The sequence below is a fragment of the Phoxinus phoxinus genome, assembly GCF_949152265.1.
Source record: "Phoxinus phoxinus genome assembly, chromosome: 9".
Lineage (NCBI taxonomy): Eukaryota > Metazoa > Chordata > Actinopteri > Cypriniformes > Leuciscidae > Phoxinus > Phoxinus phoxinus.
This window is the reverse complement of record NC_136884.1, coordinates 1,817,325-1,840,235: the sequence shown is the minus strand read 5'-3', so window position 1 is coordinate 1,840,235 and position 22,911 is coordinate 1,817,325. Positions and strand designations below refer to the sequence as shown.

The 22,911-nt window shown below is 35.6% G+C and overlaps 1 protein-coding gene across 1 annotated transcript; it reads left to right on the top strand.

Moving 5' to 3' along the window:
- Positions 1–2,473: 2,473 nt before the first annotated feature.
- On the top strand, positions 2,474–22,827 carry ano6 (anoctamin 6). The gene is made up of 20 exons (XM_079623954.1): positions 2,474–2,751; positions 5,009–5,076; positions 5,247–5,375; positions 6,447–6,515; positions 6,806–7,084; positions 8,946–9,059; positions 10,112–10,227; positions 10,473–10,607; positions 12,185–12,290; positions 12,764–12,824; positions 14,286–14,431; positions 14,536–14,613; positions 14,773–15,007; positions 17,050–17,219; positions 18,049–18,146; positions 18,280–18,410; positions 18,505–18,710; positions 19,620–19,828; positions 21,527–21,632; positions 21,723–22,827. Exons 1-20 carry the CDS (start codon positions 2,661–2,663, stop codon positions 21,921–21,923), a joined length of 2,748 nt encoding a protein of 915 aa, XP_079480080.1. The 5' UTR covers positions 2,474–2,660; the 3' UTR covers positions 21,924–22,827.
- The last annotated feature ends 84 nt before the right edge of the window (positions 22,828–22,911 follow it).

Genomic DNA, 22,911 nt, shown 5'->3' with positions numbered 1-22,911 from the left:
TAGCTCAAATGATAACAGCTTGCCTTTTAAGTTTGTTTATGGGATGGAATTATGTGCTGTTTAATAACACAGTAATATTACATTGAGATGTCATCTGCATTACGTAATTAGTGGGCGTATGGAAAACTGGCAGTGCACTTCAGGGCAGCACTAGAGGGAACCAAAGTGTAACTTTATGTGTGTGGTGGAATGTGATTCTAATAAGACCTTATTTAATTTAACTTATTTAATTTAATTTAACCTTGATGTTTTTATATTGTAATTGTAGGCGAATTGTTGTTTTATTGACGTCTTTCATCGGTTGAAGCTTAGTTTCATATCAAAAGTTACCTCTGTCGTTATCAGTAGCCTATCTGAGTCTCAAGCTGAATTTTACTTTATCATAGTTCATCATAAGTCACAGGAAGGGCGCAAGATGTAAACAGGAACTTCGCGGTTTTCAGGTGGATGCAAAAAATGTCATGATAATAAAGGATAAACCACCTTTACCACTGTCTTCAAATGCATATCTGACATCTGAACAATACACTTTTGAAGCAGCTTGACTATATTATAGACCTTTTTTCATCTGTGGTCAATTCATGGCAGTGCATGAGAGACAAGAAATTATTCGAACAACTTCCATACACTAGACTAGCCTATACAAATTCGGAGCACCAAGGCTAGATTAGACCACATTATCTTCTTAAATTCAAATGTAACGTTAAAGGTTTTATGTAAGGTAGATTTGTACCCTAATCATGAAATTTTCATATTGTGCTTGTAGACTCATTATGATACTGATGCATTTGCGTGCTAGCATCACCATCAAGTTTTTTTCAACTATGTATAATAAACTCGTATTTTAACAAATAAATTACACATAATTAAGGATTATAAGATTATTATTATTTTTTATTATTATTAAAGGGCACCTATTATGACATTTAAAATGTTCCTAATGTTGTTGTGGGAGTCCCCAACAATAGTTTTACATGCATGCAATGACAAAAAACACTTTTGTTTTCGTATAATATGCATTTATTTTTACCTGATTTGCTCACCGACTCCCAAATGATTCGTTCAACGACTCGTTTTTCAAACCCCTCCTCTGCACGACGCTAATCTGCGTTGATTGGTCAGATGACCCAGCAGTGTTTACAGAGATAATACTTATTTTTAACACGGAGTACAATGATGCTTTTATCAATTAAATTGTATTATAATAATGATTATAGTCCACTGCTTTATAGTTTGTAGTAAAAAACGAAAAATAATATAAAGAATTTAATGTTATGTTAGCGAGCATAGCCCAGAGTTCATATTGTAAAAGCACAATCAGTCTTTGTTTGCGTTAGCCCGATGCATAAACATAACGTTTTTACACACAAAAAAAATGCAGTTACGTTACTACGAGGTATTACTCTATTCTTTAGACAACTCCGAAAACAACGACAAACACTTCACATATCTCAATACAATTGTCATTGAAGACCTAGAAGCTAAACGGTGCTTACACAACAAACAAAATAATTATTAAGCATGCTACATAAAATATAAAAGCAAAAATTATTAATAACACTTACAGTGATACGGAGGAAGCTGATGCAAATACACAACTGAACCTTCCTTCAATATCAGCCAGCTCGCGAATCCAAGTTTGATTGCATTTAAAAAGCAATCGTCTTCAAAATGACGCGAACAAAGCACAAGGCTCGGACTATACTTCTGTGGTATAGTGAATTGTAGCCACTTAGTCTTCAAATGCTCCTCCTTGGGCAGATGAAAAAAGTTTGCTTTTGAGCCGCACTTCAGAACACAGCGTCTCGTCGCCCTGATGTTTTCATGTTTTCCCTGGCCTTGGAGCGCAATAAGTGGGCGTATCGTATTCAAATAACTTGACAAGTTGACGTCATCTAGTCAGAGAAAAAGCTTCGGTCTTCTAACGATTCATAAAAATGACTCAGAGTCGACTCTCACTTTTGAAAGACAATAACTTTATATACGGTGCACTTTCATATTTCAAACTTTGCAGGATGTTTTTGTTCACTTAGATCTATGTTACACACTACATGAAAGGTAAATTTCAAAATTCCATAATAGGTGCCCTTTAAGGATTATAAGATATCAAAGCGCGCATTTGGACACTTCCGTCGCACAAACGCTCCGGTGTGAAATCGAAGACACGGAAATCGTTCCTAGCGCGCAAATACGTTCTATCATTTATATATTTAATCAAACAATATGCAGAGTTACTAGTTTTAATATATGCGTTATCTAGTGATAGAAAAAAATATATACACAATTACTTGTTCTGAAAAAAATATGTAGGCTACCTTTTATATAGACATGAACTGTCTGTCTGTGAACCTGTATTACAAACTTATGGAATTATTGCAAAAGAGGAAACTTATCAAGTAGCTGCAGCAACTAAATGTTATGCAATAACTGTCTGCCAGTGACAGCCTATACCTAAAAAACCCTCTTCCGACCCCACCTACTCCCTAGACTCAGCAAGTTCTGACCGGCAGGGGAAACTTCACGCATTTTTGGATTTTTATTTTTTTTTGTACGGTCATACTTTGTATTGCTGCAGCGCATCTGTGCTGTCCGGACTCCTGGTATTATCTTCTGTTACATGTTGCGTTGCTTTCTCAAGTGTTTCGTGCAGAGTTTTAATAATGAGTGAAGCAGAAGAAGACATTAATGAGCTGGACTCAGAAACAGAGAACGGAGATGTTGAGATGTGTTTAATGTCTGAATCTGAAGTGGGTGAGTTCAGCATCTTTACAACAATGTATCGCTATCTTACACGATTCAGAGAGAAAGAGGACAACGTCCCGGGTTACAAAAATAATATGTTAAAGAACGTTTTGCCAACGTTCTATTTTAGAGTTTTGTTCATGTTTTAAAACTTTTTTTCTCGGCTATGCGAACGTTCCATTTTAGAATTTATTTTATACATTTTGGGAATGCTACTTTTGAATGTTTTCTGAACGTTCTGAAACAACCAGTAACATTATTTTAACGTTCTGCGTCACTGGAAGAATGTTTGTTCATAACTAATTTCGAGAAACCTTGAACCCAGGACGTTATCAAATGCTCACAGAGGAATGCCTGTTAGCTGTTACACTTTTAGTTTCTTTTTCGGTGCTGCAGGCGCTACAAGAAGGCATCATTCGTTTTTTCAGAGCTATAAACGCATAAACAATGTGCTCAAACTCGTTCAGTTGCATAGAATACAACATAAAGGACTAGTCTCGAACTCATTTGCATATGTCAGGCCCGAAACAATGCAAAACGACCTAAGCAGAAAGACAAGTTACACACTACTAAACTCTCTCTTTACTGAAAACATTGACATCAACCTTTGATTCAAACTAAATGCATGCATGTGTTTTATATATTTTGTGTGTCTATTTTAATTCTCAAGTATGTCAGCCCTACTTTTGATTCTGTTGCATTGCAAGAACTGCACAAAAATGTGATTCAATTGTACAAATCCACGTATTTATTAATAATATATGGTGATATACATTGCACAAATAGGCTACACATGTCTGAAATGCACTAAGGATTTCCCTGTGTGTCCGCCCTGCTGTTCTGTTTTATGGACAGTTTAACTTCATAAGCTGGAATGAGTTTGTGTGGTGGAGGCGTGATGGGACAGATGAGTTTTCCTTTTCTGTTTTCAGGCCGTTGCTATAGACTTTTTCCATCCAGCCGAGCAACATCTGATTTGAGTTAATGTTTCCCCATTATGCTTTGCTCTCTGGTTAGTTTGTTTTGGTTGGGTTTTCCCTTCACTGTAAGTAAACATTAAATCAGAGAATTCCAAAGTGTTCACATGCCGAGTGTAATGTAGTTTGATTTGTTTGAAGGGAAAAATGTTTAATGCTGTATGCATTGAAAATATTATGTAAATCAATAATTAATTTAACCCCTTAAGCGACACCCCCTTTTTTTAATAGGCATGAAATGGTTAAATTAAATGGTTGTAATTCAAGAATGCTTTGGAATATTGATGTAAGATTGGTCTTGTTTTAAAGAAGACATTTGGCAGATTTTTCTAGAAGTGAAATAAATTAAGAAAGTTAAACAGAAAAAAAAGTTTGAGATTATGAAAATGTACTATGTTAAAAAAATAATTATTCATATTTTGTATAAAATATATATTTTCAAAACCTGGAGGACTCTAAAACGAAAAAAAAAAAAAATCAAGGGCAAAAATCTGAAAAGGTTGTTTCAAATTTTAGGTTGATATCTCAGAAAATGAGCTTTCAGTGAGATTTAGTTTGGGCGCAGTACCACACTTCTCCACTAGTGGACATTACTGCCTATATAAGGGCGCCTCCATTTCCATGTTGTTTGAGTCTGAGCCAATTTTTTTACAATTTTCATGCAATTTATGAAGTACACAACCTATTCAGAAGTAGTATTGGAAGTTTGGCAGATTTTGAAATGAATTCAACCTCTAAGTTCACGTATGTGCATTATAGATCGCTGCCACATCACAAATGCTGAATCTATCATTTTTTTCTTTATATTTAAAACATTTTCAGAGCTTTTTTTCTAAAAGAATTGAACAGATGTTATCTTTTGAACTCTTGGAATGAAAGCAAACTGAGGTTTCTACCATTCTTTCATGATTTTTCATGTTCAGCTATTTCAAAATAAAGGTCTGAACACGCCTCAGGAGTATGAACATATTCTTGTTGCAACTTGATAAATTACGGCTCCTCTGTAATGTATTTTAAAAATCAGTCACCAAAAATGAAAACTAGAGATTGTAAGCTTTCAAATGATATATAGTTTGTTAAGATTAGTTTAGGTTTAGTATAGGATATTACTGTTTTAAATATGTAATGGCTGTGGCTATGCCAATATAAGGGGTATAAGTATGTTGATAGTAATGTGATATTGTTAGTTATCATCGACAAGGGCTGCAGATTCTTCATATCTGATCACAGAAGTTGTGATTCACCTTTTGCATGTTTCCTTTATTTATTTTTGAATGCTTTTTTCCCAGCATATTCTGAACAGGTGCCAACATACAAAACCAGACCAGATGGTGAAGCTGCGCCAAAAGTGAAACAGGTTTGTTTATTTTCTGTCCATCTTAAAAAAAGACAAAACTAGACGAATTTTATTAGTTCAAAGCTATTTATTAAGGAACTTTAATGGACCTTTATTTCATAAAGGATCGTTTTGCATGACTAAATAAAGATGACTTTGAGCGTCCTCTGATATCAGTTTGTCGTTTGCAGGTTGATTTCAATGGAAACGCAGACTCGCTGTTTTTCAACGATGGAATGAGAAGGATTGACCTTGTTTTGGTCTATGAGGATGAGTCTAAAAATGCATCAGAGAAAAAAGGCTCGATTTATAAGAGAAAAGTAAGTCAAGGTCACATGAACACTTCATTTACTAATCTTCATGACTAATATAAACTCCCAATCAACAACCGATGCATAGATCCAAGTCCCCGTCCCACTCTTTTTCCACCAATAATGCGTTATATTCAGATGTATGTCACAACACGGAAGAAAAGATCTGTTGCTACTTCCGTTTCATCGTGACTTTAGGCATTAAGACTATTATTGGGTCAACACCCTCGACTGTTGACCCAATAATAGTATTAATAGCAAGTAGCAACAGATCTTTTCTTCCGTGTTGTGACATACATCTGTATATAACGCATTATTGGTGGAAAAAGAGTGGGACGGGGACTTGGATCTATGCATCGGTTGTTGATTGGATGTTGAGATGTGGGCGTGGCACTCAAAATATGGTAGGGGCGGAGTTTAAGTGCATTAACTGACAGAAGAATTCCTGCTTGCGTTACCAGAGAAAAGTCGGTCACTAAACATAAGCATTATGATGTAAATTAAAAAAAAAAATAAATAATTATGTATAATATATATATAGGGCTGTCAAATCGATAAATCGCATCTAACATAAAAGTTTGTGTTTATATATAATATGTGTGTGTACATGTATATATATATATTTATTTATGAGTTTGTATGTATGCATATATCTATTATATATAAATATATATGTACATGTATATATAAATACACACACATATATATACACACATTATATAAACACAAACTATTATGTTTGATACGATTAATCGATTTGACAATACATATATATACACATGTACAGTATACTGTATATACATACACACACACATATATATATATTTACTGTTTTGTTATGCCTCGATTTTGTTATTTCTCTTCTTATCAATAAACATTTGATGTGTATTTTCATTTCATGCCAACTTTAAACTCTACATGAGTAATAATCTGTGAGATTCACACACATAGAAACCTTAATCACTAAACCTAACATTAACTCAAGCCCCAGACTATTTTCTTAACAACGCCATCGTCATTCATACACAGCAAAAATGTCACAGTTTTTATCTCTTCTCTCTTTTTTCATTTATCTTCTAGCAAAGAAAAAGAGAGTGTTTTGAAGGAAGCCTGATGGATTTCGGTGTGGAATTGGAGTCGACACAATCCGTAAGTTGTTTAATCGCACATTTAAATAAAGACTTCCCGTAGAGTTGTTTTTCTTCCGTAAGTATCAGACCCTCAGTTCCTCTTTCTTTATTGACATTCTTGTAATCTCCAGCTTTATTTATGCCTGGTTTACATCAGTTCCTCCAGTAAATATGGATTCTCAGGAAGGATACAGCGGATCATGTCTCAACCTGTTGATCCGACCTGCAGGAATGCTATTATTTTAGACGAAGGCACGTACACCTTCCTGTAGCGCTGATGGGACAGTTTCCCTTCTCTGTGTTTTGCAGGTGATAGATGAGAAACTTTTCTATGTGAAACTGCACATGCCTTTTGATACGCTGTGTTCTTACGCTGAAGTCCTGCACATCAGACTGCCAATTGCGCTCAACGATCTGGCCCCACAATCCTCCGGGTACAACTGCTTCACCAAGCACTTCTACCCCGACGAGGACGTCATTGCTAAAGAGACGAAGTACTTCACGGCCGCCTTCAAGAAGAATCAGCTGGACCGTTTTCACGAGAAGGACAGAGATAAGTTCTTCACGCCAGCCATGAGGAGCAGAATGGTGAGTTGAACATTTTATCACAAACCCTGTAGTGTACGCAAGTGTTTTATGCTAGTTTCAGCCCGACACAGTTATCATTTTCACGTCCTGCGCCCCGTTTGCCTTTGCGCCCATCTGTGCGCCCATAGGCCTGCTGGTCTGAAAACGAGGTGTGTTCGGGCCATTGTTGGCGCTTTGCTATTTTGAGGAACAGAAATGACCAACTGAACCCTGCTCTAAAGTCAATAGCGCAGTATTATTTTTTTTGTTATTTAAAGAGCGCGTTAGTAATGTACGCATAGGCGGGTCCACAACGCACGTACACTCTGCTTATTACACACACACTCTGCCTATTATTACACACACACTCTGCTTATTATTACACACACACTCTGCCTATTATTACACACACACTCTCCTTATTATTACACACACTCTATGCGTCACACAGGGACGCGCAGCAGCACACAAACATCCCAAATATAAAAAATAAAAAGATTACAATGTAAAAGATTAATATTGTGTACATAAAGATATGGTGGAATCCAGCTTGTCCCGTAGATGGTCTGCTTGTTCGTTTAACCTCACACACACACACACACAGACACACACAAACACACACACAAACACACACACACACATACACACACACACACAAACACACACACACACAGCTTTAACCTCGCGCAAGAGCAGATCAGTCTCTTGAGAAGCATTCAGTCTTTCCGCTTGCAAATTGCGCCATGTAAATAGCGAATCCGCCAATGTGCGAACGCAACTGGCATTTAAAGGGAATGGGAGATGAGACTCTGATTGGTTTATTGCACGTTACGCCCAAAACACACCCATCACTCATTAAAGGGGTGGTAAAATGCCATTTTCACAATATTTAAAATAAGTCTCTGATGTCCCCAGAGTGTGTGTGTGTGTGTGAAGTTTTAGCACAAAATACCCCACAGATATTTTTATATAGCATGTTAAAGTTGTCACTTTTTGAGGGTGAGCGAAAACGCACCGTTTTGTGCCTGTCCCTTTAAATGCAAATGAGCTGCTGCAGAGGGCGGGGTTTCAAGAGCTTGTGTGTGTTAGCGGCTGCGATAACCTCACGCACACACACTAAAATGACAGAAACTGTTCTGCCTTTAATGTTAAACCGGAGTCAGACAAAGATGGAGAGACTCAAGAAGAAGTGACAACATGTAGAAGCAACAGGACGTCTCTGAATGGTTAGTGGATGAATTTATGTTGCTGATGTGGAGTTAACTATCTTTAATTAGCATATTCTGTCATGATAATCTATAAATCGCTCGTATAGGAACTGTTGTGAGATGCACACAGAGTAACTTTCTATTGCATGTGAAAAGACGGATGCTACAGTTTGAGCCGACTCACAAATGTGCTCGACTGCAACAACTCTTCCTCTTCTCAACATGGACTGCGTGTTCCCGGGGGCGGGGCTTATGCACATTTTAGGGTTGGTGATGTCATTAACCCGGGAGGAATGTCGTGTAGTCCCTACCAGCCGTTTGTTTTAGTCCTTTTCTTTAAAAGCAAATATCTTCCTTTACTTTTAACTTTAAGCGTTGTAACTTTGCAGATGTTGTTTATGATCAAACATCAACATTACACACTAACTAAAGTTAGAAAAGTGAAATCATATTCAACCACCCCTTTAAGAGAATAGAGACAACCCTTTTAGACCATGCGCCGGGAGCGCCGACCATTTTTCCCGTCGTTAAACTAGCAAAAGTGGATTCAGACACACACTAAGTGCACTTGCGCCGTGCGCTCTAGACCATGTGCTTAGATCTGAAAATAGTGCCCTAAGAGTCACTCGCACTTTACCTTCACCTGTCTCTTACTGATATACTGTTGGTTACAGGCGTACTACGTCCTCAACCGAGCTCCGTACGATGTCAAAGGAAACGTGAGGAAGTACGGCTTCTCCAAACTGCTGAACGGAGGCGTGTACAAAGATGCGTATCCATTACATGATGTAAGTAACCTTCAGAAAATATCAACATACTTTCCCCAGTCACAGTTAGGGTTAATATAGTTTACTGAAAGTATTAAAAAAAAAAAATAATTTAATTGAAATAAAGCTGACATGAAAAAATTACAAACATATATATATATATAACATGGAAAACTTAAACTAATGAAATTTTCTAACTGAAGTTTAAGCACAATAAATACTAACTGTAAATAAATAAAGACTAAAATTTAAATAAAAATAAATTTAACCTAAATAGTAATATTTAAAAACAATTATAAAATTACAAAAGCACATAATAATTATTACTACAATTAATTTATTTAAATAAAAAAGTTTAAAAAGCTAATTCAAAATACTAATAAAAACTATAATCAATATATATATACTGTGTGTGTGTGTGTGTGTGTGTGTGTGTGTGTGTGTGTGTGTGTGTGTGTGTGTGTGTGTGTGTGTGTGTGTGTGTAATAAATAATAAAAAAGATACTAGCTAACTAAATCAATTTGTTATAAACATAATAAATGATTAAAATATAATATAAATTATAAAAAAACAGTAACTGTGTAAATATAAATAAATAATTTAAAAAACAATAACTATAGCCAACTAAATAAATTTGACTATATAAATATAGTAAATAAATAAATATAAATAAATCAAATATCAAAAAAAATTAAATGCAATAAATAAATAATATTACAGTGCAATACTATAGTAGTGAGTAGAAAAAAGGGTTACACTTTATTTTAAGGTGTCCTTGTTACAGCGTAATTATATATTTAAGTACTGAGTAATATTAATTAACTACATGTACTTGCTATAGGGTTGGGTTAGGATTATGGTTTGATTTATGCAAAGTATGTGTAATATATGTAACAAGGACACTGTAAAATAAAGTGTTACCAAAAGTTGTTACCGAAAACAGTAGTTTAAACTGGATATTGTTCATGTAGAGTAACTGAGGGGATGCATGAGTACTTTCCTGCAGTATTAAATGATCACTAATGTGCTTTTTCTTTTTTTTGTGTGTGTGTTTTTGTGATTGATGTAACAGTGCAGATTTAATGTGAAATCTGAAGAGCCCGGTTGCCCGAATGAACGATTTCTGCTTTACAACGAGTGGGCGAATCCCAAGAGCTTCTACAAGATGCAGCCGCTGAACCTCATCAGGTGTGTGTGTGTGTCAGAAGACTGTTGCATTCATGCAGTTTGTGTTTTTAGTGTCTAGTCTGACTTCTGCTTCTATTGATAATGCAAACTCATTAATTATCCAAAGAGCTCGATTCAGCAGCTCTACAGAAAACAATAGTGTCATTCAGTTCAATGTTGATTTAATTCAGTTCAAGTTCCTCAATTATGAAACGAGCTATAAAGTCAGTTCAGTTTCATTAATATGCACCTGATCTTGCTTTCAGGAAGTATTTCGGTGAGAAGATCGGCATTTATTTTGCCTGGTTGGGTTTCTACACGGTCATGTTGACCCTCGCTGCTGCAGTCGGCCTCGGCTGCTTCATATACGGATTCAAAACCAGAGAGAGCAGCACATGGAGGTACAGCACTCTCATAACATCCCGCCGTTCTGCCCGGATACACATCACAGGACTTCCTTACTACTTACAAATCAGTGATGGGAATAACGGCGTTATTTTTTTCAGTAACGAGTAATCAAACTAATTACTGTTTCCTCCGTTACAACGCAGTTACCGTTACTGACAATAAAATGAGGCGGGAACTCAAAAGAGTTAGACAGAATGATGATCTTGACACACACACACACACACACACACACACACACACACACACACACACGAGAAAAAAGTTTTACAGAAAAGAAGAGTAACTCAAAAGAGTTAGACAGAATGATGATCTTGACACACACACACACACACACACACACACACACACACACACACACACACACACACACAAAAGCAATTATTCCCCAAAGAATAGGACACAGCAAAAGCATTCTGGGTGAAAGGGGGTTTCAAAAGTTTAAACTGTGTGTGTGTGTGTGTGTGTGTGTGTGTGTGTGTGTGTGTGTGTGTGTGTGTGTGTGTGTGTGTGTATGTGTGTCAAGATCATCATTCTGTCTAACTCTTTTGAGTTACTCTTCTTTTCTGTAAAACTTTTTTCTCGTGTGTGTGTGTGTGTGTGTGTGTGTGTGTGTGTGTGTGTGTGTGTGTGTGTGTGTGTGTGTGTGTGTGTGTGTGTGTGTGTGTGTGTGTGTGTGTGTGTGTGTGTTTCTCGAGGAGTCGGACTGGACAAAAGCGAAGCGAACGTCGTCAGCGTGCGAGAGAGACGAGTGTGTCCGAGCATAATATAGTTTATTATTCACCTGCAACGTTTTTATTAGTTTACATGGTTATAAAATAAAACTCAGGGAACGTTCCCAGAAAACATCTTTGTTTGACCGGTCGTGAACACGTGCGGCAAACACGACTAATTTGTCTTAATAACTTAAACTCCTAAATATTATATTTTATTATTATTATTATTATTTATGTTGGTACATTGTTCAGTATTATATTGAGAACACTTTTAGTTAAACTGTTTACTTTAGTGAGGAAGAAAATACTTCAAGTAGGCTATACACAATATGTCTTTGTAAAGGTTTTATTTTAATTTGCATGTGCATGTATATTTTTTATTACTATTTATTTATTTTTGGTACATTTCTTAAGTATAATTTATTTTTGGATTTGTTGGCCAGTTGTGGTCTGTGCAATAAATATTAAAAGTTCTAAACCATCTATTGTGTTCTGTTGTTCCACTATAGTAATGATAATATTTTTATATTTAATGTTTCTCACATTGTCCCATAGCAACATTAAACTAGTGTAGATAAGTGTACAATATTTTATTATAATAATTTGTTCTATTTAGTGTCCATTTCATTTATTTAACATATTTAATATTGGGGGTATCCAAGCTATTTCACATATTACTTTTTATTTTTTTATTTTTTGTAATGCAATAGTTACTTTCCCTGGTGATTAGTTACTTTTGTAATTATATAAATCAGTTACTTTTTGTGAGAAGTAACTAGTAACTATAACTAATTTCTTTTTTTAAGTAACTTACCCAACACTGCTTGTAATGACTGATTATAACTCTGTTTGGGCAGCAAAGAGGTGTGCGACCCTCTGATTGGTGGACAGATTGTCATGTGCCCGCAGTGTGATCAAGACTGTCCGTACTGGAGGCTGAACATCACATGTGAGTCCTCTAAAGTGAGTAGTCAAAATAAAGTTATTCTGGGCCAAAACCCAGAAATTAGCATTTTAGCTGAAGTCAATAATAGCCATTTTTCCATTCAAAATTGCACATTTAACTTGCATGCAAGATTTAAAATATTGCTTAAAATCTGCAAATAAGTCACCGTTCACATCCCATGTGTTCAAGAGAACAAAATCGATGTGATGTGGGTCATTTAGAGCCTATGTTTAGCTTTTAACTGCTGCCAGTTGTATTTAGGCCTAAGATTATCGTGATGAACAGAACGTGTAAGAATCATAAACGTTTGCTGATCACAGAGCCATAATCCAATAGCCAATGGAAAACACATCAGCGCTCTTTACACGTTGCGTATTTCACAACGCCTCCTCTGGATTTCATGTCTGATCTAGGTTTTAACTTCTGGTGTTTGCGAAACTCTGTTGTTCTGAAGCTGATCATGTGTTTCTGTTCTCGTTTTCCTCCACAGAGACTGTGTGTATTTGATAACTATGGGACATTAGTGTTTGCTGTTTTCATGTCTGTCTGGGGTGAGTGAGGATGTCATGCACTGGTCACATGTGAACCCTAATCCTGGCCTCATTATGCGAAACCTTTAATTACTCAACATTACATCAACAATGCTTTTACATCAACATATGCTCAGCTTATTCTGGCCGAGAACCAGCAAGCTTACATGCAAAAGTCTTTTTTTCGCCAACACTTTACAATAAGCTTCCATTTATTAACATTAGTTAACATATTACTAATGGGACCTTGTGTAAAGTGTTGCGATTTTTTGTTATGCAACATTTAGGTGCATTGCATAACTATGTTTGGAGCTTTTTGCCGTTTGAAATTCTAAATAATAATGAAAAGGTCAAAATTCTGACTGAAAAATACGTGATTATGACATAGAAAGTCAATATATATACGTTATCTTTATGTCATTATGACTTAATATCTAATTTTGACTCTTAATGTCATAATTTCGACTTAGTATGTCATAATTTCGATTTTTTTTAAGTCTTTTTAACTTTTTATGTCAATTTTGACTATCATAATTTTGACTTTTTAATGCTATAGTTTTAATTTAGTAATTTTAACTTATTATGTCATAATTTAAACTTTTAAGTCGTAATTTCTTTTTAATGGCGTAATTATGAATTTAAGTCATAATTTTGACTTTTTAAGTCGTCATTTTGACTTTTTAATGCAATAGTTTCGATTTCGTAATTTTGACTTAGTATGTCATAATTTAGATTTTTTAAGTCATAGTTTTAACTTTTTATGTCAATTTTGACTATCATAATTTTAACTTTTTGATGCAATAGTTTCGATTTTGTGATTTTTACTTAGTATTTCATAATTTAGATTTTTTAAGTCATATAACTTTTTCTTATCATTTAGCAAGCCGTAATTTTGACTTTTTGTCATAATTTAAAATTTTAAATGGTAATTTCGACTTTTAAATGTCGTAATTATGAATGTAAGTCATAATTTTGACTTTTTATGTCATAATTTTTACTTTTTAATGTCATCATTTCAGCTTTTCATAATTTTCATAAAGTCATAATTTTAACTTTTTATGTCAATTCTGACTATCATAATTTTGACTTTTTAATGCTATAGTTTCGATTTAGTAATTTTGACTTATTATGTCATAATTTAAACTTTTAAGTTGTAATTTCGACTTTTTAATGTCGTAATTATGAATTTAAGTCGTAATTTTGACTTTTTGTCATAATTTAGATTTTTTAAGTCATATAACTTTTTCTTATCATTTAGCATGCCGTAATTTTGACTTTTTGTCATATTTTTAACTTTTAAGTCGTAATTTCGACTTTAATGTCATAATTATGAATTTAAGTCATAATTTTTACTTTATATGTCATAATTTTTACTTTTTATGTCATAATTTTTACTTTTTTAATGTCATCATTTCAGCTTTTCATCTCATAAATATGACTTTTTTTAAATATCTTGTATGCAATGTGTTTTATCTTTCACAGTGACACTGTTTTTGGAGTTCTGGAAACGATACCAGGCCGTTCTGGAGCACGATTGGGACACGGTGGAGTTTCTTCAGCAGGAGGAACAGCCACGACCCGAATACGAGGCCAGATGCGTCCATGAAAGAATTAACCCTATTACAAAGGTGTGAGTTTCACTGGATGCCGTGGCTGTATTCATCATTTTACGTGTATGACTTCAAAAGAAAGCTTTAAATATGCAGTGTGCTTCTGTGTTTGATTAATACAGTCTATTGAGAAGGTGCCGCACACGGCCTGTGGGAAGTGCATGAGAGTGTCATGTGGCATCAGCACTGTGTTATTCTGGGTAATATTACACTTTCAGTCTCATCATATATACTAGTCAGCCTAGTCTAATGCATGTTCTAGACCATTATCACGTGCATTCACATTACGCATGCTTTTCAGTGTCATTACATGTTGCATCATCTGTCTCTCTTTTGCTTTTTTCTCTGATCTCGTGTAGGTTCTGTTGATCATAGCGTCAGTGGTCGGGGTGATCGTGTATCGCTTGGCGATGTTTCTCGTTTTCTCTACGAGGCTGCGCAGTGATTTGGAGAAACACAAGGAGCTGGAGCCGTTCAAAGAGTACGTCACCCCTCAGATGGCCACTTCCATCACAGCCTCCATCATCAGCTTCATCATCATCATGATTCTCAACAACGTCTATGAAAAAGTAGCCATCTGGATCACAGATTTCGGTAAGTCACCAGTTTCACCCGTACAACTGTAGTTTGATGGTTTACAGCAGGGATTTGCTGAATTAACTTGACTTCAAACTATTTTTTTACAATAAAGGCCCTATTTTATCGATCTAAGCGCATGGTCTAGAGTAGACTAGAGCGCACGGTGCAAGTGCACTTAGTGCGTGTCCGAATCCACTTTTGCTAGTTTAACGACAGGAAAAATGGTCGGCGTTCCCGGCGCATGGTCTAAAAGGGTTGTCTCTCTTCTCTTAATGAGTTATGGGTGTGTTTTGGGCGTAACGTGCAATTAACCAATCAGAGTCTCATCTCCCATTCCAGCCAGTTGTGCTCGCGGCGTGGCGGATTCGCTATTTACACGGCAGAATTTGCAAGCGTAAAAAACTAACGCTTCTCTTGCGAGGAAACGGATCTGCTCATGCGTGAGGTTAAAGCTGTGTGTGTGTGTGTGTGTGTGTGTGTGTGTGTGTGTGTGTGTGGTTAAAAACAAGCGAGACCATCTACGGCATCGGTTCCCAACAGGGGGGTCGCGGCCCACAAGGGTCCTTAACTTTTTTCTGTTCAAAATGTACAAAATGTATATAATGAGCGAGTTCATCATGAGTTCATTTTCCAATCCATGTTTTTGTCTTATCCTGAACCGCTATGGTACTCCTATAATAAGTGTTTACATTAGGACTATTTTACACTGGTTCGAATGTGGAGTAGCCCAGTGCCGGCGTGACTCGTCATAGACGTACACAGAGAGAAGTAGTTCCGGCTACAATGTTCTTCCGAAAGATGCATTATTCTGTTAATAAACGCAAGTTTATAATCACTCGCTATAGCGCCAAAAGCCTAAAAAATAAAGCCTTACATTGATAAAGCCTCACAAATAACATGCAAGTATTGAGGTCCCAGACTGCACTTATTTAGTAATAGACTATATTCTTTCTTTTTTTACCTACACACCAGTGTGAATAATGATAATTTTGTTATTGCATTTCAAATAGGGTCAATTTATAGGCTACCCCTAGGCTTACGTTTTTAAATTACAAAGGGCCTACTGATGTTTTTGTTATTGTATTTTCAATATTATAGGCTATTTGTGCATAAACATATCTGGTTATAGTAGCTAAAAATACAGTTTGTTTGAAAACAACATATTTTGTCATCCTTGCTGCAAGCTTACAAGAGCGATAATATCATTCAATGTGAAGGGGGGCCCTCAAATATTTTCTTGGGAAAAAGGGGGTCTCAGACAAAAAAAGGTTGGGAACCACTGGTCTACGGGACAAGGCGGATTCCACCATATCTTTATGAACACAATAATAATCTTTTACATTGTACTCCTTTTATTTTTAATATTTGGCATGTTTGTGTGCTGCTGCACGTCCCTGTGTGTGTAATAATAAGCAGAGTGTGTGTGTAATAATAAGCAGTGTGTGTGTGTAATAATAAGCAGAGTGTGTGTGTAATAATAAGCAGAGTGTGTGTGTAATAATAAGCAGAGTGTGTGTGTAATAATAAGCAGTGTGTGTGTAATAATAAGCAGAGTGTGTGTGTAATAATAAGCAGTGTGTGTGTGTAATAATAAGCAGAGTGTGTGTGTAATAATAAGCAGAGTGTAAGTGCGTTGTGGACCCGCCTATAGGCACACATTACTAATGCGCTCTTTAAATAACTAAAAAAATGATTGCGCCATTGAGTTTAGAGCAGGGTTCAGTGGCTCAGTCTATTTCTGTTCCTCAAAATAGCAACATGCCAACAATGCGCCCGAACACACCTCGTTTTCAGACCAGCAGGCCTATGGGCGAACACATGGGCGCAAACGCATTTGCTATTTAAACAACGGGGCGCAGGACGTGAAAATGATAACTGTGTCGGGCTGAAACTAGCATAAAACACTTTCGTCGCGCCTGGCACTGCATTGCACTAGATATATAATGATAGGGCCCTAAGTGTTAACAGTAATTAACTGCATTAGTTATTTTAGTTTCATACTGAGTACAAGTGTTTATAGGATCCTCTGTAAATATGTGGCTCATTCTGTGCTTCAGAGCTGCCGCGGACCAAGACGGAGTACGAGAACAGCCTGACGCTGAAGATGTTCCTCTTTCAGTTTGTCAACTACTACTCGTCCTGTTTCTACATCGCTTTCTTCAAAGGAAAGCTGGTGGGCTACCCGGGAAAGCCCGTCTACTGGTTCGGGGAGTTCCGCAACGAGGAGGTGAGAGATTTCTGTGAGATTACGAGGAACTAGAGGCAAAACAATCCTGTTATTATTATCAGAAATTCTGAGTATAAAATACATGCCAGCTGCTTCAGTAGTTACTACTCTCTCTTCTTGAAAAGTCATAATTATAACATACTAATTACTAAGTATGACATTAAAAAGTTGAAATTCAAATTTAAAAGGTCAAAATTCTGACTGAAGAATACATGATTATGACATAGAAAGTCCAATGTATACGTTGTCTTTTTAATCTCATAATTATGACTGTCATTATGACTTAGTATGTAATTTTTACTTTTTAAGTCAGAATTTTGACTCGTGTCATAATTGCATAACTTTTTAATGTTATAGTTATGACTTTTTAAGTCATAATTTCAACTTAAATTGTCAAAATTTAGATTTATGTCATATTTTTTACTTTTCATCTTATATCATTTAGCATGCCATAATTTTTACTTTTTGTCATAATTGAGACTTAAGTCATCATTTCGACCTTTTTAATGTGTGAAATATGACTTGAAGCCATAAGTTTGACTTTTCATGTCAGAATTTTAACTTTTTAATATTATAATTTTTTATTTTAAATGTAAAAATTATTACTATAAGTCATAATTTTTCCTTTTTAATGTAATAATTTCTACTTTTCATCTCATAAATATGACTTGATATGTCATAAGTTTGACTTCTATTTAGCAACATGCATCAACTGATATGCAACTGAATTTCTTGAATGCAATGCAAGTGGATTTAAATAAAAAGTGTAAGTGTGAAGTCTGTTACATTTCTATTTTGTTCATATAACATAAAACATTATTGCGTTCAGTGTGATCCTGGAGGCTGCCTGACTGAGCTGACCACACAGCTGTCAATCGTCATGACCGGAAAGGCTGTCTTGAACAACATACAAGAAGTCATTCTGCCGTGAGTTTCACGCAGCGAATGAGACCATTTTGAAGATATTATAAAAATTAACATCATGATAAATTTGCCTCGACTTGAATTATTAGCTCAGATTTTAAAAAACACAGCAATTAATTAACAACCGTGTTTCTAGGTGGTTGAAGAATCTGATATTTCGTCGTTGCACCCAGGTGGGTTCAGAAAAAGCGATTCCTCGCTGGGAACAGGACTATCAACTCCAGCCAATAGGAAAACTCGGCCTGTTTTATGAATACTTAGAGATGGGTGAGATTTTGCGCACACATTGAAATCATCCAATCAGCTGTGAGTGCCCGAACACTGTTGTCTGAATGTGTTTTTGTCTGTTGCATTCTCACAGTGATCCAGTTTGGATTTGTGACTCTGTTTGTGGCGTCTTTCCCATTGGCTCCTCTTCTGGCGCTGATCAACAATCTGTGTGAAATCCGTGTGGACGCCTGGAAAATCACTACTCAGTTTCGTCGGATAGTTCCGGAAAAGGCCCAGGACATTGGAGCCTGGCAGCCGATCCTACAGGGAGTGGCGATTCTCGCAGTGGCCACAAATGTGTGTTGAAAATATTTTAATCGATTCTCATTTCGATGAACCCAATATCGATTCTTAAAAGGATAGTTGGATCCCAAAAATGACAATTATCTCATTATTTACTCACCCTCATCCCATCACCGATGAACATGACTTTCTTTCTTCAGATAAACACAAATGTGTCCCAAGGGGCAGCAAATAAATAATAAATAAAAGAGGGCCCAAGACTGAGCCTTGGGGAACTCCAGTGGTAACAATAACGTAAATTTCAGCTCATTTAAAAAAAAAAGTACACAAACTCATTTTAAAATGTACATATACATGAAAATTCAATATTCAATTAAATTTTCTGGTAACAATTAAGTAAATTTCAGCTCATAAAAAAAAGGTATAAAAACTAATATAAAAATATACGTATGTGTAAATTCAATACGTTGTGAGAAATTAAAGTATAATACAGAAGGATACTTTGATTTGCTTTCAGATTCTGTCAATTCTATTATGACAAACAATAAATGTTGTTTTAATGTTCTTTAATGTGGCACGTGAACTGTTTATCTCTTGCATTTTATTTACTAAATCCTAGTTTATAAAAAAAAAACTTTAAAAAAAAAATAGTTTTCATGACGTCCACCATTCAAGTGTTTATATTTCAAAAAATGTATTGAAGTAGAAACATAATTAACAGTTACTATTATAACATATTACATTATATTCAAATGTTTTACTTGTTGGACTGTACCTAATAAATTTCCAAATGAATCAATTCAATTTGTATCAAGATCAGAATTGAATCAAATCACAAGTTTGTGAGTCGAAATCGAATCTCGAGATTTGTGTCAATACCCAGCCCTAGTTCAGAAGTAGTTTTTGCAACTTGTTGTGTGAGTCATGTTCACTCACTGTCTGCGTCTGTGTTTTCCTCTCCAGGCTGCCATCATTGCCTTCACTTCGGACATGATTCCTCGGCTGGTTTATTACTGGGCGTTTTCTGTGAACCCTTACACAGGCGGATCAAACCACACCATGGCGGGCTTCATCAACAGCTCGCTGTCTGTATTCTACGTTGAAGACTTCAAAAACAAGAGCAGACCAAATGATGATATCAGTCAGCAGTGGCCCAACATCACCACATGCCGGTCAGCTTGTAAAACATCACCAGTTATTACAACGTTATATTTGTGAATGCATCTTATATTTGAATTACAGCTCGCTCGTGGTTTAATACACAGCATGCATGTTTCATAGATTTATCTAAACATTTAGAAAAGTGTGTACCTTGTCGCATTATAAGTGATCAGCAACAACTGTATGTTTGGATCATTTATATAAAACTACCCAAACATTACTTTTATAGACTTGCATAGAAAAGAGCAAAAGCTTGTCTAATGATAATATGGCTGGTGGCAACCGATATTAAAGGATTAGTTCACTTTAAAAATAACTTTTGCTGATAATTTACTCACCCCGATGTCCTCCAAGATGTCCATGTCTTTCTTTCTTCAGTCGAAAAGAAATTAAGGTTTTTGATGAAAACATTTCTCCATATAATGTACTTCACTGGGATCCAAACGGTTTCAACGTAATTGCGTATTACGTGACGTCACGAATGCGCATCACAGAACAGAGCAAGGCGAGCATTTGTGCTTATAAAATATGAAACTTTTTGATTTATTTTTTAAATGACCGAACGTTTCGCTAGATAAGAGCCTTATTCATCGTCTGGTGTCGTTTAAAGCCGTTTGAAGCGGCGCTGACACTGTCATTTGGACCTTGAACCGTTTGGGGCCCATTGACGTCCATTATATGGAGAAATGTTTTCATCAAAAACCATTATTTCTTTTCAAATGAAGAAAGAAAGACATGGACATCTTGGATGACATGGGGGTGAGTAAATTATCAGCAAAAGTTTTTTTTTAAAGTGAACTAATCCTTTAAGGTCGGATTGATCTGTAGTTTTTAAGGTGGAGTTTTAACTATTTAATGTTGTTTATATGTCTGTGTTTTTTTTTTTATATGCTTCAAATCATGTGCAAATTCATAACTCGACACCATTGCTAAGTTTTGTCTCTTTTTAAAACTGCAGTGAACCAAAGTGAACAAAAAAACGCGGTTTGAAATCGCTGGTGTTTCTGACGTCACAAACTACCTTGTAACCAATCAGATCAACGTGCCGGCGGGCTTTCGCATATCATTAACAGTGAACTAGTAGGGGAGCCTCAAGAGAAGCCAGGTTATCCCCGCATATTTATCTGTTGATATGGAAAATCGGGTAGATTTAGCAATATAGCGGGTGTATGATATATATATAACGATGTTATGATGAACTATATGGATTTCTCCACTGATGTTCCTAGTTGTTCATAACGATTCTGATGATTGTTAGAAGGCAGTTGTCTAACTCTGAGATGGTGAACGGGAGCATGGTTTGTGTAACATTAGCAACACATTATTATCCGTTTGATAACATAGTCAAGCAAAAGGCTAATCACATTAATTACCGTTACGTGTCCGACGTTGTATAGAGCGATACATAAAACCGATACATGAACTTGTGGATGAGCCGGTATGAGTGAGTGGAAGCAGGGCTCATTTGCATATTCATAGAACCGCGAATACTAAATGAGGCAAGGGTGTCGAGTTACATTCAAGCTTTTTTTTTTTTATCACTGTAAAAAAGCATTTAAATATATGCTATTGTGGTGATCAAAGATGAGTTTTAAGGGATACAATTAATGACTACAGGGGGACTTTAAGATTTTACATTTTTAAATATAAAGAGCAGTTAATTCATGAACACTGACAGATGTATTAATTTGCTTTTGTTATGTTCTCAGGTATCGAGATTTCAGGAATCCTCCCAGTCATCATAATCAATATGAGTTCAGCATATATTATTGGCACGTAATCGCCGCCAAACTGTCTTTTATGATTGTGGTTGAGGTATGTGACTAGATGTGATACGCCTGATTACCTCATGAAACAAACTTTGTGTTTTATCATTCTAAATATGCTGTTTTGTTCTCCTCTCAGCACATCGTTTATTTCACAAAATTCATACTGTCCTACATAATACCGGATGTGCCGGAAGCGCTGAAAGAACAGATCAAACGGGAACGTTACCTGACGCAGAAGAACTTGCATGAAACCAACATCGAAAAGTTTAAGGAACTCATGAAGCCCGTCACGGAGAAGCTTCACAACCAGGTTGAAGAGCCGGACCTGATGCTGTGAAGCCTTTATTTACCGTGCTTAATCCCTGTCCCACGCCCTCATATTCAGATCCATGCGTCTTAAACCTCAAACAAACAAGCTCAAGAATGTTTGCATAGTCATTTTAATTTTACCGGACACAGTGTATAAATGTGCCGAGTGAAATATGCCTTGAAAACAGGTTTTGTGTGGAGCTGGATTCTGCCCACATCTTAAAACCACTAGTTTTTGTTGTTGTTTTTTTAGAAATAGCTTTTTACAAAGTGAGATATGTTGTCATAATTCTTCGTTTGTTGCAGACGACTGGTAAAAACCAATAGCTTTTGTTCTGACAAACCATTGCAATGCATATTATTGCAGATGTTACTGATGTATTATATATTATGAAAACAAGTATGTGATCTTTTTATTGAACTAAATGTGCAAAATCTGGTATACAACAATGCAAGATATTTTTTAAGAATTTAAATGACTATCAAGTATTATGCTGACAAATCAAGTTTTTTATGTGAGGTTTATACATCAAATCAAATAAACAGAGCATCTAATGCTTTTTAAAATATACTAATACTAACACACAAAAAAAGTGCCTTAAATAATGTTACAATGGTAATACCATGTGTTTGGATATGTTAAACTACTTTGAAGTACTATATGAATATTGTGTTTATAAGTAATGTTTATTATTGTAATATCAGAATCAATCATGACACTGTGAGCATAAGATGCCATAAATTAACTTTTTTATTATTATTGTTACTATTTTAGTCAAGCTAACATTTATATCATGCTCTGTATGTTTGTGAATATTCACTTTTTTGTGTGTTAGCTCTTTGTACAATACAATGTTTACAAATATACGTATATTTGCACATATATTGACAATAGCATTTTTTATAAATAAAAAAAAAGGTTAATCTTGTACAATGTTATTCGTTTACATAATTTCATTGAAATAGTTTGCTAATTAATATCCACTCAAACTTAATCAACCAGAATGACAAAATAA

Excerpts from the sequence above, each read along its gene's own strand:
- ano6 (XM_079623954.1), top strand. The coding sequence starts at position 2,661 with ATGAGTGAAGCAGAAGAAGACATTAATGAGCTGGACTCAGAAACAGAG. Across the intron at positions 12,291-12,763 it reads TCACATGTGAGTCCTCTAAA|AGACTGTGTGTATTTGATAA; the intron begins GTGAGTAGTCAA and ends TTTCCTCCACAG. Across the intron at positions 12,825-14,285 it reads TGTTTTCATGTCTGTCTGGG|TGACACTGTTTTTGGAGTTC; the intron begins GTGAGTGAGGAT and ends TATCTTTCACAG.